This window comes from Delphinus delphis, chromosome 9 (genome assembly GCF_949987515.2).
Source record: "Delphinus delphis chromosome 9, mDelDel1.2, whole genome shotgun sequence".
NCBI classification, from domain to species: Eukaryota; Metazoa; Chordata; class Mammalia; order Artiodactyla; family Delphinidae; genus Delphinus; species Delphinus delphis.
Window position 1 is genome coordinate 48,831,032 of NC_082691.1, and position 19,062 is coordinate 48,850,093.

Consider the following 19,062-nt stretch of genomic DNA (forward strand, 5'->3'; position numbering starts at 1 on the left):
CATATGGCTTCACCTGATCTTTAATCACCCCACCACACATACGGGAGCACTGCGGGGGGGGAGTCAGGTCAAGTGATCAATGGGGCTTTCCTAAATTAAACCTGCTTATAATGCATCATTTCCATTGCCTTTCCTCTGCAGATTAAAGAGTAGAATTCTTTGTAATATATATTTTTGCCTATTCCAGATCCCACACGCAGGGTAAGAAAAGCAAATGAATGCTTTTCTTTTACTTCTGTTCTTAGGATATATTAAAGAAAAAGGAAGGGATTTTTTACCTTAAATTGCTTCATCAGAGAGTTTTATTTAGTCTTTTGACTTCTTGAACATTTTTGTTGTGGTTTCATGGAGCTATGCACATATGTAAAAAAGGATTCAGAATACAAAGATATAAATCATAGTGGTATCAAAACCTATCTCCAAGTGGAGATGCAATTTGGAACTTTCCCCATGTTTCCACAACTAAGCTTGAGTAGCAACAAAGCAGAGTAGGAATCAGAAAGATGCATCAGACATGTTCCCAAACCTGATCTCTTTCAGGGGAGAGGTTCAGAAAGGGACAAAACAAGAACATAAATAGCTACAATATAATGTCATTAAGTGACAAAATCCATATTTGTAAGAAGGCACAGGGAGAGGCAATCAGGAAAGATATCTTGCAGCACATAGTTTGTGGTGGACATTTACTGGTATAAAATAATGTCTTAAGCAAAGATTTGGATAAAGCACGTTTCATACAGGAGGACAGAGTGAGCAAATTCTCTGGAGAAAAAAAGTCAAACTGACAAATTAGTCCCTTTTAAATCTTGTTTTTAATTAAAAGAGTTAAGCCTAATGGAGGGAATGTATTACCGGAAGGAAACAAACTGATGGCTTTTTATCGCCACAAGAAAAAGTAAACGTACTTTGGGCTGCTCAAGTCCCCGCAAAAGGAACTTCCAGTTCCCGACTTGCGCTATTCATCGATGGAGAAAACGCTGTAAGGACTCTAGGCTGTTTATTCTTTTCGCTGTCCAATGGCAGAGAAGCCCATACTTCTGCACGCAGCTGATTAGCTACTGTAAAAGCCCCGCTCCGAGCACGAACCAATGACATCTCCGAGCCAAGATTCTTGGAAACAGCTTCTGGCTTGGAATGCGTGACATTGAGACAGCCTCTTGCGTGTAAACAAGGTCGAGTCTGGGCTGGCCCCAGCCCACGCTGTCCGGGGTCCTGTCACAAATGGCTAATCTTGAGCCCACGTACCTCCTGACGGCCGCTTTGGCTTCCTGGTGTCCCCTTACCCCTCACAGCTTCGGGTGCCAGGCCTCCGCGTCCTGGAGGCGGGGCCCAAAGTTCTTTATCTGAGCTGACGGGCGCGGCTCCAAGCTCAGGAAGCTCTCCAAGTTCCAGTGGCTCCTCCCGGTTGGAGCTTCGCAGGCGGGGGATGCGGGGGGGGGGGGGGGGGGGGGTGGTGCAGGGAAACAAATAAAACCTCGGGAGGCGGCGGGTGGTGACAGGATACGAACTTGAGTCTCAAGCTACCTACTGCTCCATCGACTCACTGCCCGATTCCTCCACCGCGAAGCACCCCCGAACCTCAGCCCAGGCCGGGGAGCACGAGCCTGCCAGCCACCTGCTCTCCCCGTCCGAACGCGCCCCGCCCCTTCTAAGGCCCCAGGTCCTGCTCCCCGCAGCCTTCACCCCACACACCAGCCCCAGCTCGTGCCAGGACGGTGGTCATCAAGATGAAGGCGGCACGCTTCGTGATGCGCAGCGCCGGCTCCCTGGTACCCCGCGAGGTCGAGCATTTCTCGCGCTACAGCCCGTCCCCCCTGTCCATGAAGCAGCTGCTGGACTTCGGTAAGCGGGGACGTAGAGCCCGGGCGGGGACTGGGGAGCTGCCTTAACTTTCAGACCCGGTGTAGGGAGGGCTGGACTCATTACTTAAAACACCTGGGGTGCGCTTTCCTGCTGAACCCTGGAACCTCGAAGCCAGCACACCTTGCCTTTCTTAGATTTGCCTTCTCTCTGACAGTTTGTGCCTGCAGGTCAAGGCCACTTGCCGCCCCGCTGATGCTGGTTGGTTTGAGCTCATCTTTCCTATTCTGTTTCTGTTTCTATTTCTATTTCCTTTCTATTCCAAAGTTTTCAGTCAAAATAGTTTTTGCTTTCAGTCACCATTTAACAATGAACTAGAAACTTCATCCCCTCCTTCACTGCATAGTACTTCTTGGAGAAGATTCCTAATATTATAAAGTAGCTTTGAATTAACCGAGATTTTATCCTTTAGCCACCCTCCACCCCTCCACAGGGTTCATCTCTCTGCATTCCTAACATTTCCTAACAAAGATTTCTTTGTCTCTTTAGCTTTAACGTTATCTATATATTTGCATTACTGCTGAAAATATTTACAAACTTTCTGCACAAATCTTATAAAGAAAATTTCAAGGATTTAAATGTGGTATTATTTATCACTAGTCTGGAAACATTAGGACTCCCACCCCTCCCCTTTTCCCTTCACTACAGTTTCATATCTAGAACTCTGCAAAGGATGTTGTCTCCCTGACATTGTGATTTGACTAAATCCTGCATTCTTTTATGAATACTAAGAGCCTTGGGATATTATGACTTCTTGGAAGTGAATCCTCATCAAAAAGAGAAAACAATAATTCTCATATTTGGTCACTTTTTAAAAAAGAAAGAAAGAAAAAGACAATAAAGAAGAAGATGCTTACTCCTGAATTATCTACAAGCAGTTACCCAACTGAGGGTTAAATATTTTGTAATATATATATGTGTGTTCAATATTGGAGAGTTAATGCTACTCAAATATATAATTTAGATATACTTTTTTCCAAAAACTAAATGGATGCTGTTTATTACAGGTTCAGAAAACGCATGTGAAAGAACCTCTTTTGTGTTTTTGAGACAAGAGTTGCCTGTGAGGCTAGCCAATATCCTGAAGGAAATTTATATCCTCCCTGAAGGATTAGTAAATACCTCTTCAGTGCAACTAGTTAAAAGCTGGTAAGTGGTGAACCATTTTGAAACAATCTCTAGTTTTAAGATAGTTATCTGAGTATGAATTCTTACAATATATTAACATCGTAATTGGAAAACAGGTGGTCTGAAGCTTAAATACTTTGAAAGATGTATTTTCTATTAATTTAGGGTAAGTTATCATAAGGGCAGTTATAAAGCTATAACAGACATTTTTACCCTGAAAGAGTAGATACTTTCACAATATAATTTTAGAAGGCAATATGAAAAATAATTGACAGTTACAATATTAGTTTCTGTTTAAAATAATAAAAGACAGTTTGATATTGCAAAAAGAATTCTGTCCTAGAAATAGATACAAATGACTATTACTTATAGAGGGCCTAATCTTTGTTACTTACAAACCAATTAAGAAAGCAGGCCCAGGATCAAATCATGCCTTCCTCTTTTCCTAGTTGTGGAATCCTTGCTTAGTGTCTTATCTCTAGGCCTCAATTCCCCCATCTATTATTGAGGAGAATAAAGTATATGTCTCAAAGGGATATCTGAGTGTAATTAAATGAGGTAATCCATTTTAAAAGCACTTAGAACAGTACCAGGCACACAGCCAGCACTGTCAGTAATTATCTCCTTTTGCAAATAAGGATACTGACTTAGAGAGGGTAGGTAAACCAAAGGAGCAGATTTTCAGAGAACAGAGCCAGGTTATGCACTGAGGCAGATATGCACCAGACCTTCACCCTAACCCACTGACTGTACAACTTTTTGTTTGTTGAGTTAAGAAATATATGTATTATGCGCCCATTAAACAATTGCAATCTGAAACATATTCAATCCATAGTATTTACTGCTGCTTTCAAGACTTCTATTCACCTATGAATGAATACAGGAGGAAAAAAATATGAAGCCTTTCTGTAAAAGTAATTTCTAAATGCTTTTGCTATAAAAATAAAGACATTTGACAAACAAAACAGAAAACTGAATAGTGATCTAGGATAGTTAAACAGATTTTAAGTTAGCAAGTTGAGGGTTAAATTTGTAGCTTTCTTTTTTCTAAGACATATGTTTTCCAAATGTCTTGGAGGAAAGTTTTAATTTTAAACATAATACGTTCTCTCTTCAAATCATTTGGAAAAAAGCAATCTGTTTTCAGCCACTTGTAAGTGACTATTCAATTTTAAAACTTAAAGCCCACCTGTCGCTTTACAGGTATATTCAGAGCCTGATGGAGTTGGTGGAATTTCACGAGAAAAGCCCAAAGGACCAGAAAACATTATCAGAGTAAGTTTTATGCATTAGAATAAGTGTCTAAAACTTTGACTATTTCTAAACATCAGATTTTTTTCAGACCTCACTTAAAGGATAATTTATAATAGTATCCTGAATAATAAATAACTACCCCCTTACAAATGACAAGTTTTGGCTTGTTGGTTTTTTTTAAAAGCAATAGAGACTTATGGCATTGGAAATGATGCTGAGGATGAAAAGTGTAGAGGACTTTTTAAAAGAAGGAAATCTATTTTTACTCTAAATTTAGTATGATGATTAGATTTGTAGAAGGATTTACTGTTACATAATATCAATGCACGTTGGTGTCATTGTAGAGTACACATTTTCTTTCAGAGTAATTGACAGTCTCTAGCTATAAGAATGAGAAATAAAACTCTTTTCTAAATCTTACAAGAAATTTGAAGTTTTTTTCACAGTGGCATTCTAGAGCCATCTTAAATAGTACTTATTTTTTAAATTATTTTTTGAAAGAGAAAGCTTAGTCAACAACTGGAGTGAACCTACCACTCATAGAGCTGATATTTTACATGTAAGCTAGAAGCAAAATAAATCTGTTTGTGAAGCTATCTCCTCTACTGTAGTCAAAGAATCTGTAGTGAGAGTCTTAATAAAGCTTCGTCCAAACGTTGTATGATTTGATTTGTTTGGATGGGTACTTGAGAAAGGCTTTACCTTCTTTGACGTAATCTAAGAAATATAAATTAATGAAACTTATTTGAACTTCTACTAACCATGAATCTGTTTTGGCTTAGTTTTGTAGATACTCTCATCGAAGTTCGAAATAGACACCATAATGTAGTTCCTACAATGGCACAGGGAATCCTAGAGTATAAAGATGCCTGTACAGTTGACCCAGCCACCAATCAAAATCTTCAGTATTTCTTGGATCGATTTTACATGAACCGTATTTCTACCCGGATGCTGATGAACCAGCACAGTAAGTTAGTTCATCATGGTCATGATATATAGAGATGTATAGAATACATCTATACATGTATACACCCATCTATGTATGGGTGTAGAATACAAGCCATACTCTAAGCAGATATTTCACTACTTGGTGGATCACGTTCTTTCTCAGAGGTAGTTCTAATCATTATTATCCTGATTTTTATAACAATATTCTTTGTTTTTATTTTTCAACAGTCCTTATATTTAGTGACTTACAGACAGGAAACCCAAGCCACATTGGAAGCATTGATCCAAACTGTGATGTGGCAGCAGTGGTCCAAGGTAATTTCTAGGTTTCTGCATTTCCCTTATTGAAAATGTACATTATCTGATTGACACATCTACTGTTGAGGTGACTCTGAGTGAATTACTATTCAGAGTGCTCCGTTTATGTCTTTATAAATACTGTAATGAAGGTCCTTTGTTTTTGAGAGTCAAGTGCTTAAATATTCACTTATAATATTATAAAAAATCTAAACGTCAATAGCTAATGTGCCATATTCTCATAGATTATAGTTGACATCTGACGTGCGCATATTCCTATAGCAACAGCTATAACTTAAGCACTGTGTTCATTTTTTCTTCAATAAAATATTAAAAATTAATTTTTCCATACACATAAACTTGTACTCTAATGAATATTTTGGATTAAGGGTAGTGTATACACTGAAGATCACTTGAAAATTTTACTTGGCATAAATTCACTTAATCATTATGGAAAAAAACCCTTCCATTCCAGATGCCTTTGAGTGTTCCAAGATGCTTTGTAATCAGTATTATTTAACATCTCCAGAATTAAAGCTCACACAAGTGAATGGTAAGCTATAAATTAAATATATTTTTATCTATGGAAAATTCAGTGTTCTCCCAGTATGATTACTTCTTGTAAATACAAAGCAATGTCTGTGTTCCTTTTCTGCCTTCTGAACTTGCCTAGAATTTGTACACATTTTTTTTTGAAGCCAAGGTTCTCTTTATCTCAACTGGAAAGTTCCAATTGAGTATATTCAGTTGCTAATGAAAATTCATAAAGAAGAATGGTTTGAACAGATAATTTAGGATTTAGAGTAGCAGCTAAGTTTCAATATCTTTGATCAAAGAAAGACTGCTTACTACAGAATACAGGAATAAGGAGGTCAGATTTGGAGGAACCACTTGGTAGTGGAGATATGCTCCTAAAGAGGTTACTTATCAGATCTGAAAACAAAAACACTTTAAATTGCACTATAAGAAAAAAGCCAGTCATAGAAGGACAAATACTTGTGATTGCACTTATATGAGGTATCAAAAATAGTCAAGCTCATAGAAGCGGAGAGTAGAATGGTGGTTGCCAGAGGCTGAAGGAAGCAGGGAGATGGGGAGTTGCTGTTCAGTGGGTATAAAATTTCAGTTATGCAAGATGAGTAAGTTCTAGAGATCTGCTGTATAACACCATTCCTACAGTTAACAATACTATATTGTACACTTAAATATTTAAGAAGGTAGATGTCATGTTAAATGTTCTTACCAATTTTTTTTTTTTAATTTTCACTATAAGTATATATCACTGTTTTGGAAGCAGAGCATACTTCAATAGCTTCAACTCTAGGGTACCTAAAAGGATAAGGTCTTCCCACACTGAATGAAGTAATTACAGGATGAATGCAAGGCACTATTTTTATCTTATCCCATAGCTGCTTCTCAAAGCAAGACAGTACACTGAAATTGGAATAGCTTCCTTTCAACTCAAAGTAAACATCTTTTTCAAGTAATAGTTATACAGGAACAATGTTTGTTGGTGGTGAGAATTAAAATCAAGTTGCTCAAATTAAGAGTAGCTTAACTCATGGATTGGGGATAGGGAAATGTAATGGATTGCTAAACCAGAAGTAGGAGTACAAATAAAGACTGAAAAATATTTTTAAGCATTAACAGCATTGTTGCATAATACTTGTAGATAAACTGCTTGAACTGTTTGATGAAATAAAGAGGGAACTGTGCCAGACCTTGTTTTCTGATTCAAACTTTGCCAAGGCCTGGAACACCAAAGAATAATACTTTTATTTTTCTTTTCAGAGTATTATGAGGTTTTTGTTTCTATTTTCTTTAGCCTCTTGGTGAAATTTAAGCATATTTAGCCTATGGGATTTTATGTTTAGCTGATAAAAATCAAGAATAATCATTAATAATCAAGAATAATCAGTTGTGTTTACTGTTTAAAGGTAAGCTTCTAAGGTAGGACTTTAGAGTGAGGAGGATGGGGAGTATTCCAATTCTGTTTAAATCTAAAATATTAATTAAATAGATATGAAAGTTTATTTTAATGAAATATTTGTTCAGCAGTTCTAAATTAGCTTAATTTTTTCTAGGAAAATTTCCAGGCCAACCAATTCATATTGTGTATGTTTCGTCTCACCTTCATCATATGCTCTTTGAACTATTCAAGGTAACACACTTCACAATAATTGCAATTTTGTTTTTTTTAAATGTTAACTGGTTACATTTTTTTTTTTTTTTTTTCTTTTTGCGGTACGCGGGCCTCTCACTGTTGTGGCCTCTCCCGCTGCGGAACACAGGCTCCGGACGCGCAGGCCCAGCGGCCATGGCTCACGGGCCCAGCCGCTCCGTGGCACGCGGGATCTTCCCGGACTGGGGCAGGAACACGTGTCCCCTGCATTGGCAGGCGGACTCCCAACCACCGCGCCACCAGGGAAGCCCTGGTTACATTTTTATTCCCTTTTTCATTCCCTACTAAACAGGAGCCTCACTATCTTCTCCCAGGCATGCTTCTGTGTCCTAACAAAAAGAAGCTACAGTTAATGTTTGCAAGGGTACATGCAGTTCCTGTAGCATCAACATGTATTTGAGAATGCACAATATGAGTCACTATATCTCAATGCTCCCTGTTCCCATTATTTTTTCAGGTGTCCAACAAAGCACTAGTCATTCATGCATTCATTAAGGGAGGTCGTGGGGTGAATGCTTCAGTGACTGAGGCCTTGTTATCTCCATCCCCATAGGCCGGTCCAACTCTAAATCCAGAGGTTCAGGTCCAGAATTACTGGAGGTGGCAGGGTCCCAACCTATGACTAGAATATACTCAAAGGACAGTCAGTTTCTTCAGTGATCTACTTTAATGTGTATATGAATCACCTGGGGGTTTTGTTAAAATTCACATTCTGATTCAGTAGGTCTGGAATTGGGCCTGAGATTAGTAACTTCTCATAAGCGAACAGGCGATGCTGCTGATCCATGGTCCACACCTTCCATAGCAAAACAGTAGGGTAGGGCTTCTCAGACGCTAGTGTGCATTAGGATCACCTAGAGAGCTTTTACAACACAGATTCTTACGCCTGTCCCAGAGATTTTGATACTCTTGACCTGAGAATCTGCATTTCTAACAAGCTCCTAGAGGATGTGGATGTTACTGGTCTGGGACAGCCAGGTACTAAGAATCAAATCCTGTCCCAGGTTCTAAGCCCAAACTGAAACGCTGTACTTGCACCAAAAGGCAGAAAAACACTTGAAGCTTTGTGATGGTTCCTAAGAGTCCCCTGGACTGGAGAGGAGGAAGTCGTCAAAAAAAGTGAAATCGGGCTTCCCTGGTGGCGCAGTGGTTGAGAGTCCGCCTGCCGATGCAGGGGACGTGGGTTCGTGCCCCGGTCTGGGAGGATCCCACGTACCGCGGATTGGCTGGGCCCGTGAGCCATGGCCGCTGGGCCTGCGCATCCGGAGCCTGTGCTCTGCAGCGGTAGAGGCCACAACAGTGAGAGGCCCGCGTACCGCAAAAAAAAAAAAAAAAATAGTGAAATCCTCTTCTAATTCTGATGTAACTCTTCCCAGAACCTACTGTTTCCTAACTTATTCTAACGTTAATGCAACGAGGTAGTGATTGTACTACAAACATCTGATCTATTTTATTTCTCTTCAGCTAATGCTTAGAGCTTAACATTATTATATAGAAACCAGAAAGCAGATAACCTATCAGAAGAAGGGTAGAGAGGAAAATGGGTAAAATAAACCAAAACTTTATCTGTATGAGATTCATCTACTTATCTGAAAACTTGTTTGAGCTTCTTCTCTGTTAAAGGACAAAAGATGCTTTTTTGTTGATTTACTTTTAAATTGAATGGTCCAACTCATAGTTATTTTGCCATCATTGGTAAAAGTTAAGATGATAATCAAACGCAAATTGAAATTTAATTTAGAATTATTTACTATCCTTTTAAATAGTAACAACCTTTTCCCAGCAAATTTTATAAAAGCCAATAAATTGGTTCAATGATTCACTGTTATTTGTTATGTAATAGTCTTTGGTGCTTAGATGTAAAATGTAATGGAAAGTCAGAAAAGAGAAAGCCAGGAAATGGACTATAAAAACCAATTTCTACATTTAAATTAAGCTTACAAATAAGAACTTGACAGCTAGCAGAATTGTTTTTCCATTAGACATTACTCCCAGTAGCTATATTACATGGTAAATGAATATTTTTCATTATACCTCCTGCATGACACAATCATAAATGGCTATTTACAGAGCTATTTTACTACTAACTTAAAAAAATAAAATAAGAACTTTGAATTACCCTTTGTGCTGCTTTCATTTTAAACATAAAAAACAGTTATTTACTGTCCCTCATCCTCCTGCCATTGAATTCCTTACGGTTTTGTTTTCTTTAGAATGCAATGAGGGCCACAGTTGAACACCAGGAAAATTGGCCTTCCCTGACACCAATTGAGGTGATCGTTGTCTTGGGAAAAGAAGATCTTACAATTAAGGTAACCATTCTCTGTTTTTCTTTTGAGTCTTTCTTAAGAGAATTTTTAAAAGAGTCAATAATAATAAAGCTCTCTGCTTTGAACAGTAGATGAAAGTCATGTACACCAGGTGACTTTTAAATGAAGGAAAGACATTTTTATATAAACAAATGTGTATTGTTTTTAATGTGTAGCTCTGATGACTGGTTTGTTTGTTTAAGATTTCAGATAGAGGAGGTGGTGTTCCCCTGAGGATCATTGACCGTCTCTTTAGTTACACGTACTCCACTGCACCAACGCCTGTAATGGATAATTCCCGGAATGCTCCTTTGGTAAGATCAATTATATGGCTAAATTCATCCCAGCCACCTACTTCTAAATGTAGAGCAAGGATTACAAGGAAGTATTTAGGCAAGTTAATCAATTTAGTTAAATTGGGCATGGGGGTTGTGAGAAAGCATTTTGTATTCCTATGATCATGTTCACCGCTTTGTCAATAACTGATCTTTCCCTTCTAGGCTGGTTTTGGTTATGGCTTGCCGATTTCTCGTCTCTATGCCAAGTACTTTCAAGGAGATCTAAATCTCTACTCTTTGCCAGGATATGGAACTGATGCTGTCATCTACTTAAAGGTATCCTTTAAATCCAATAAAAAAAAATCATATTTCTGAAAAGACTGCTTCTTTTACAGCCCTGAGTTCTACGGTCCACAGTGAATACCCAAACTGAGTTAGTGCAAATAATGACCACAAGTCATTATATTTTCTATTTGGTATGTGTAGATGTATTATTTAATATTTAATGTGGTAACGTATCAAAAAGGAAGTGGGCCAGGCTACTTGCCTCAGTGAAGCAAAATTGTTTCCCAAGAAGTGCATTAGTTTCTGAGTGAGGAGATGCTCATTTGAATTTTCTAAGGCAAATCCTATTGGCATCTTTAAGAATAGCTATACTTTTGTTTTACTTGGACTTGTGGGAAATACATATACGCTAATAATATTTCAGCCTAGAAAACAACTGATATCAAGATACTCAAGACCTTAAGCTGACCTTGTTAGAAATCCAGGGAGAGGAAAGCTGACTGCTCAGAAGCTATCAGTGGGGTGCCTGGCATTTCCTGTTTAAACTTTAAAATTTGGTACATGTTTTTTCCATTTCTGATAAAGCCTCAATTTATTTAAGGTCACTGTCCTGATGCTGTTAATCATTTGCCAACTATTTCAAATGAAAATATATTCACAGTTATTAACAACTAAAACATTAAGCTTCTAGGCTCCCATTTTTGTGCAAGGGAAAATGGGACCATTTGCCGCATGGTCTTAGAACACCTGAAATAGTTATTCATTTCTTAAATAGTAAAAATGTCTTCCAAGTATTGGAAAAGGTTAACATATTATAGATTTATAGTATCAGATTTTAATAGATCAATAGTATCAGGTTAGGACTCTCACTTTATCACACATACAAAGGTTTTGCCTGGAAAACCTATTTGCCTGTTGCTATTCAATTCTATGGCATCAGCAATATCCAAACAAGGGACATGTGTAACTATTGAACACAAATACTATTACCTGATTTATAACTGTATATATATTATTTCAGCCCCTATGGGGTGCAGATAATATTTATTTTTCAGTTTTCTTTTATACAGTGCCTAGCATACCATGGACTCTGGTGTGCTCTTATTAGTAAATCAATTAAAAGAATGTATTTGAATGTTTGAATACTTACCTCTGAATTTATTTTGAATAATCACTTCAGGTACAAATTATGTGATGAATAATTTCTTTGGCTTGATTTTTTTCTCCCCTTTCTTTCAGGCTTTATCTTCTGAGTCTATAGAGACACTCCCAGTCTTTAACAAATCAGCCTTCAAACATTATCAGACGAGCAGCGAGGCTGGTGACTGGTGTATCCCAAGCAAGGAACCAAAGAACCTGGCAAAGGAAAACGTGGCTGTGTGAGGAGGGACTCTCAGGACGCTTTAAGGGATCAAAGTGGGTCTATGCCAGTGCTGCTTCCTGAATGTTTGCGTGTGAACTCTTGTTTTCTCAAAAACAAACAACAGTAACAAAAACTCCTTGGTCAGAACACTGATGTGAAGAGGAAGAAAGCTCCTTTCTGTGACCCAGGCGAGCACAGTGCAGGACTACAGGAGTTCACGGCTGGCCAGCTCTTTATTCTCTTAACTTAGAATAATGTATGAGTTTATATCAAATCCTGGAGAAGAAATAAGCCTCAGTTTTCCATCTGTTTATCAGCAAGAATGGGAAAGAGTGAGAAGTGAAGATGTAGGCTAGCAGTTTCAATGACTGATATTTTAGGCCACTGGTTGATGTTATAAGATACTGGTATTTATGGATTATCAAGTGTCAGTGTACCAGTACTTTCCTATCACTCAAAGGACTAGGGCTTATTTTATACTATATGATTAGAAATGTATGTAAACATACATTTCATATATATCTATGCACTCTAGAGATGAAAAGCCAGTGACTGAAATAACACTTACTTTGAATGAGGAGGAATGAGCCAACACATTTTATTCTGAGTTGCAGCCAAGGCATGGGCCTATGTAAAAACTCAGAAGAAAGCCCCTTCTGATAAATACAGTGCCTTTATTATGCTGCTTTTCCTGTTCACACCTCAAATAAGAAGTGAACACTTATTGCCAGGTGCCTTGTCTTGGTTGAATTTTAAAATACGCACTGATTTCAGGACATTGGCGGTTGGAGGGAGAGAAGAATTACCAAAGTGATAGCAAAATCTCACCTTGCTTTGTTTATAAATGAAACAGAAGTAGATTGGAAAAACCAGTGTTAGGGAAAGAAATCATGCATTCAGAACCTAACTCAGTAGGAAGGGCTGTTCTCCACACTGCAGTGGTGGTAATCCAAAGGCATCTATTTTCTAGGCTTAAAAAGATGTATTTTTTATATATTTAATTATATTCTGTACACTTCACCATTAACATGTCTGATAAAATTTTGTAATTAACAAACAGCTCAAGAACATTAGAATTTAAATACTTCTTAGAGTATTTTTAACAAATAGCCTGCAAGTAAGAGGTTTTCATGCTATCGATGCTGATGCTTTCATTTGTGAATCATTGTGAATGAGAGCTAATGCATGAAAGCTGGAATGCATATGGAACTTTGGGGGAGTTCAAGTATAATATGCAGGTTGATGGGGCAGTCTAGCACATTCCTCTTAGAGAAGAAATGAAAAAAACAAAGGAAAGTAGGAAGGAAGGGAGGGAAGAAAGATGGGAAGGAAGGAGAGAGGGAAGCAGAAGGCAAGCATCTTGCTATATTCCCCACAAATTATTTCAAGAAATGACCCATATTATCATGGATAAATTATTTGCGAGAGAATGAATTGGTGTCTTTCAAAACAGTATGGCTTCTTTAAATGGTTCTCTCACTCTTGCAAGATAATAGGCTTTTATGAGATAATAAACTCTTCTGTGTCAAACTGATGTTTTAAACCGGGATATCGAAAAAACTAGCACTTCCTGTTTTGTAAAATAATCAGCACTGTCTGTATGTTGAATTTAACATTTGTGTTTAATTTTCTCATGGCCTAGTGGTGTGGTGCTTCTGGTAGTGGCCATAAAAGCCTCAAACTATTTGCTGTGGATTTCAGGTGTTATCATCACAAGTCCTGGAAGTGACTTTTCTTGATGGTGAGACTCTGGCTCATGCATTTATTGATTACACAGAACTATTTGCAATAGGTTATTTGACTTTTCAAAAATTTAAACATTTTTGCACGTAAATTCTTGTATTTACCAAAGATTAAAGCAGTTGATTAATAGTTAACTCAAACACTGTGAACTACCTTTAAAACACAAGAGAAAAAGAAATGTTGGTATCTCAATAACATCAACTGTGTAAATGGAGTTCTATAAAATAGAAATAGTCCACATTGGTATTTGTGAAATCTGTGGAAGAACTTTAGGATCCTAGTGGATGGAAACTGAATGTTCAGGCCCACTTAAATTATTAATGTATAAATTGTGTTTTTGTGTCTAGGTTATGTACAGAGAAATGTGACAATTTTTATAATAAATATTTTTTATTATAATGGTAGATGTAATCTTTTTTAAAGTTCTTTTCTCAAATTAATGGAAAGTACTAAGAAGAATTTGAGGTAAAGTTTTTCCTCACTTTACACCAAGTCTAATTTAGCTACATATGGGGTATAGCCTTTAAAAAACAAAACCTTAAAATCTTAATTTTTAAACAAAAGATACTTTATAGCATTCCAGAAATTTCTGGTTCTCCTTTGCTCTCTTGGTTATGCTCCAATAACACATAGTACAATGTGTGTTTATCTACATGAATAAATTCAAGAATTGTTTTTCCAATGCATGCACTCTCTACATTTTTTTTTGGTAAATTTACTTAAGAGTCTCACTTAGTGACTGTATTTACATAGCAAATACAGTGGAGTATCAAAATAATTACCTAGATAATTTAGGTTCCCAAACAATTTCTAGATTAAATATCTGAATAATAATAGGGTAGAAATAGGATAGGAAGTACTAAATTAAGTGGTGACATGTTTTATCTTTGCTATCTTCACACTGTCTTTCTTTACTAATTTAATCCTACTTTATCATTAGACAACATTCTCTGCCTACCTCCATAATGCCCTTATTGCAAAGTTTTGCAAAAAAACAAATATAAAAGGAATGGAGGGAGGAAGGAAGAAAGGAAGGGAAGGAGGGAGGGAGGGAAGAAAGAAAAGCAATTAGAATAAAATAAAATTAGTAGAATAAGTTTGTCATAACTAAATTCTAAAATCTTGTCAGAATAATCATATGTAAATAAAAAATGCCATCAACTATGGCATTAGACCCTAAAGAACCTATACTGAAGCCCTTCAGCCCTTCAGCAATGACATGCTTGTTCACTTGACTACCTTCATTTCTTCTTCTGTCAAGGAAGTACTGCACTGTCTAAAGGAAGCCCAAGAGCACACACATACCTACACACACGGGATTAGCTATACAGTTCCCTTGAATTAAGCAATTTGGGAGGTAGGGGGTTAGCATGTGCCCCGGGCTCAGAACCTTCATCCCCATTTCCACAAAAACTGTAAGACTTCAAGTCCCACAATTCTCCATTTATGGACATGTACATCTTTTCGACTCAATGTGTATACCCCCAAAGGATACAAATTTTCAAGTTCAACAAAGTTGGCTGAATTTTCATTAAAACTGTCTTTACACCATTTCTCCCAAATTTCAAATTTGGCTCGAAATGGTAAGAGCATTTGATCTTAACTACAATAACATGTGCAAAGAGAGATTATTGTGACCTAGTAGTTTAAGCATTGGCCTTATAATTTCTTTATTCTACTACTATGCTTTTAGGTACAGTACTTACACTTAGATGTGTAATAACACTGCAAATGTATATGAAATCTCCAGGTCACTTTGGTCTGTCTTGATCAAAGTATTGAGGAATTTTCATAATTTCACAGGAGCTTATGTAAGAGGTCCCCAACCCTCCACCATGAACACTTAGAGCAGTAGGCTTCTATCTCCATTAACATGCTATCCATACATCTTTTAGGGGATTTTTTCACTTTTTACCTTGCATCACAGTTACTTAGGCACTCAATAAACATCTCCTGGATGGATACATGAATAAACACATAAATAAACCTCTGCCTTTAGAACAGCATCCCTGCGTTTAAAAGCAGATGGGAACTCTGTGTTAAACAAACATACATCAAATTTTGTAAGATTTTATGCTTTAAATGGTATTCAAAAAGTTTTACAACATTGCAGAAACTCTGGAATATTTTTCCAAGCCAGAAAAATTGCAACTGATCTTGTTTAAAGTAGCTCTACATTGGTGGCCTTTGGCCATTAAAAATTATCACATATTTCAAAAGAAATTAAATAATGGATAAAAGTTATAACTAACTAATGAAATTTCTTGAGCAAATGGGTTGGTATTTCAGATTTTATTAGTATTATTCCTTCTTGTTCACCTTGGACTCAGATGAAAAAAATGTCACCATTCATATTTCATGGCCTCTTAATGGAAATGAGCAACTGTCTTTTAATGAGATTTTTCAGTTCCTACTAAAGTGCAAATAAACATAAAAAGCCACTCAAAATCAACAGAAATGTCAGTAGCCTTGAAAACATGTTGAATCTATTAAATGATGTGAAAATGATGTGAACTGTCTTAGTGATAAATACAGCAATGAAATAATAAAGTTTATCAGCAGATTAAAAGACATCATTCTCATGTTTACTGCTATTATTCAATGTAATGAAAATAACACAAACTGGTTGCTAGGAATTATTTATGAGCATATTATTTTCCATAAATGTAAAAGGATGCTTTAACATATAAGACAAATAGCCTATTAAATGGCAAAGTCTTGAGTTTATTTTATCAATTCCATTAAAACTATGCCCTTTAATGTGTTTCTAGCCCCCAAAATACACTTCGGTATTTGGCAGAATTGCCCTTAACTCAGTATTTTTCTTTTAAATTCACTTTTAAGAATAACAAAATATGTTTGAAATTATAGCTCTGTGACCTGAAAATGAAATAAAAATTTGAAAACAAAAATGAAAAACTTATACCATATTCTTAGGCAATTCTCTTTACCTATTTGAGTCCCAGTTTTCTCTTCTACCTACGTGAAATAACTAAATGAATTCTAGTGCTTAAGGAAGACACTTTTAATTCTAAATTCTCTGAATCTATTCTCATAACAAGCAAAAACATTATTTCTTTAATTTTACATTTATATGAAATGATGGATGTTTACTAAACTTATTGTGGTAATTATTTCATGATGTATATAGGTCAAATCATTATGCTGTACACCTTAAACTTATGCAGTACTGTATGCCAATTATATCTCAATAAAACTGTAAGGGAAAAAATGAACTCTCACATAACTAAATGAATGAATGAATGAATAAAAGTTTTTTAAATACATTAACAGTGATGAACTTTATTTTTTAAATTTTAATTTTATATTGGAGTATAGTTGATTTGCAATGTTGTGTTAGTTTCAGGTGTACAGCAAAGTGATTCAGTTATACATATACATACATCTATTCTTTTTCAGGTTCTTTCCCCATATAGGTTATTACCGAGCATTAAGTAGAGTTCCCTGTGCTATACAGTAGGTCCTTGTTGATTATCTATTTTATATATAGTAGTATGTATATGTTAATCCCAACCTAATTTATCCCTACCCCCTTCCCCTTTGGTAACAATAAGTTTGTTTCCTAAGTCTGTGAGTCTGTTTCTGTTTTGTAAATAAGTTCATTTGTATAATTTTTAAAATTCCACATATAAGTGATACCATATGATATTTGTCTTTGATTTACTTCACTTAGTATGATAATCTCTAGGTCCATCTATGAATGAATGAATGAATGAAGTTTTTGAATCTATATTTTCTAATAATTCTTTACTGAATACCCTGCCTCCAATTTCTCTGCAGTCCAAACTAGGCTTTGCATAATATCACTGTCAAGCTCAGAATCTTTTGCTGCCTTCCCAGTGCCTAAGAATCTGATATTTATAGTTTTCTACAATCCAACCTACACAATCAACCTTACAACCTATACCTTCTGTTACTGAACTGTTTAGTATATTGTCTTCTAAACATGCAACCAACATTTTCCTTTTGATCATTGTAAATATGCCTGCCTGAAATGCCCTTCTTCTCTTCTCTGCCTTTTTCCTAAAAGCTGCTCAACCTTCTAAACCCAACTCAAATTCCCCCCTCCATGGACTGAGCATCCCAGTCCAAAGTGCCTTCTCTCCCAACTTCTTCCTCTAAGCTCTCACGTGGTCAGGACCATTTTAGTATTTAGCACGTAATTCTTCAGGTTGCTAGTTAAATGTTATAGAGAGGTATAAAATCCAGAAACCCAATTAGATTGTGTTTTCCCTGCAATCCAGGACCATGAATTACACATACCTATATGAAAACCATGATGTTAAGCCTGTCTCATGTATAGTAGACATCAAAAATATTTCTTGATTAATATATTTTTGATGAGTTGGGAAAACAGAGAAAAGCAATGAAATAATTCCTGATTGAGAAGATTATTCTACTGATCTAAAACCAACGTCACCCATCATAACATCAAGGGCCCTCAGCACTTCTTCTCCGTCTGGGAAGGATCCATGTTTATTTCCAGATGGATCATGCCTATAATATATACATACAAACTAACTTAAACCTTTTATTTCAGGCTTAAAACTAGGTCTGTGTCCCCAAGGAGCTTAGAGTCCTGTTGAAGAGTTAAAGAGACACAAACGTGTGAGAAGTTGAATCATGACCAAAGATTTTACTAACAGTTCAAGTCAACAGTAGAGGAGATGCCATAATTCCTAATATACATAGCCAGGCATATTCACTAACATTAACTGCTATAGAAATTTAAAGAAGGAAAGGTGATTTCAAGCTAAAGTGACTAGGTAGAAAGAGGACAATTTAGGGGAGGTGGGGAAAAGACCATGAAGAAACTATCCAGGGAGAAGGTGGGAAAGGTATATTGGAGCTCAAATAAATATAGTCTAATGTCTAGATGTGGTATCTGGGGCATCAAAGAGCCATTTACTAGGATAGTAAAAGGATCAAAACATTTCTGTGGACTAAAATCTTAAGATCGTATGTCTCACTGTCAGTTTATTTACAAAATACAGTGCAGCAATCAGCACAATCTTCTTAAATGAGAGATTAATTTAATATTTGAATAATTAAAGAGAGAATCTGTGGTATGTTGGCTGATGAGTGAAAACAGTGGGTTTTCACACAAGTGTCATACTGGTCAGACATGTAGGACTCTGGAGCCAGGCTGCCTATATTTCCATGCCAGCTCTGCCACTTAATAGCCATGGGAAGTTACATAACTTTTCTCTGCTTAAGTTTTCTGATCTGTGAAATGGGGATAATACTATAGCACCTTCCTTATAGGAATGCCGTGAGAATTCAAATGAGTTAATATATGTAAAGCATTTATAACATTCTTTGGCACATAATAAAATTTATATAGATATTTGCTATTTTATCAATAATGTTATTTAAGTATTAGATACTGGATCC

The 19,062-nt window shown here is 36.5% G+C and overlaps 2 protein-coding genes across 8 annotated transcripts in view; one reads left to right on the forward strand and one right to left on the reverse strand.

Annotated features, from left to right (window-relative positions):
- The window catches only part of DYNC1I1 (dynein cytoplasmic 1 intermediate chain 1), a 526,791-nt gene that overhangs the window by 485,216 nt on the left and 22,513 nt on the right, over positions 1–19,062 (reverse strand). For 5 of the 7 annotated variants that reach the window (XM_060020487.1, XM_060020485.1, XM_060020486.1 and 2 more), the window contains exon 1: positions 11,692–11,801. The exons of the other annotated variants lie outside the window; for them this stretch is intronic. The gene's annotated coding sequence lies outside the window, so the exon portion shown is untranslated. Of the gene's footprint in view, positions 1–11,691; positions 11,802–19,062 lie in introns of those variants that run through there. 7 annotated transcript variants of the gene reach the window in all.
- On the forward strand, positions 1,553–14,051 carry PDK4 (pyruvate dehydrogenase kinase 4). The gene is made up of 11 exons (XM_060020504.1): positions 1,553–1,842; positions 2,868–3,009; positions 4,192–4,263; positions 5,025–5,209; positions 5,419–5,505; positions 5,963–6,040; positions 7,572–7,648; positions 9,883–9,981; positions 10,182–10,292; positions 10,479–10,592; positions 11,781–14,051. Exons 1-11 carry the CDS (start codon positions 1,728–1,730, stop codon positions 11,922–11,924), a joined length of 1,224 nt encoding a protein of 407 aa, XP_059876487.1. The 5' UTR covers positions 1,553–1,727; the 3' UTR covers positions 11,925–14,051.

Coding starts and splice junctions, on each gene's coding strand:
- PDK4 (XM_060020504.1), top strand. CDS start 1,728: ATGAAGGCGGCACGCTTCGTGATGCGCAGCGCCGGCTCCCTGGTACCC. Junction 4,264..5,024: donor GACCAGAAAACATTATCAGA/GTAAGTTTTATG, acceptor GTTTTGGCTTAG/TTTTGTAGATACTCTCATCG. Junction 7,649..9,882: donor TGCTCTTTGAACTATTCAAG/GTAACACACTTC, acceptor TGTTTTCTTTAG/AATGCAATGAGGGCCACAGT.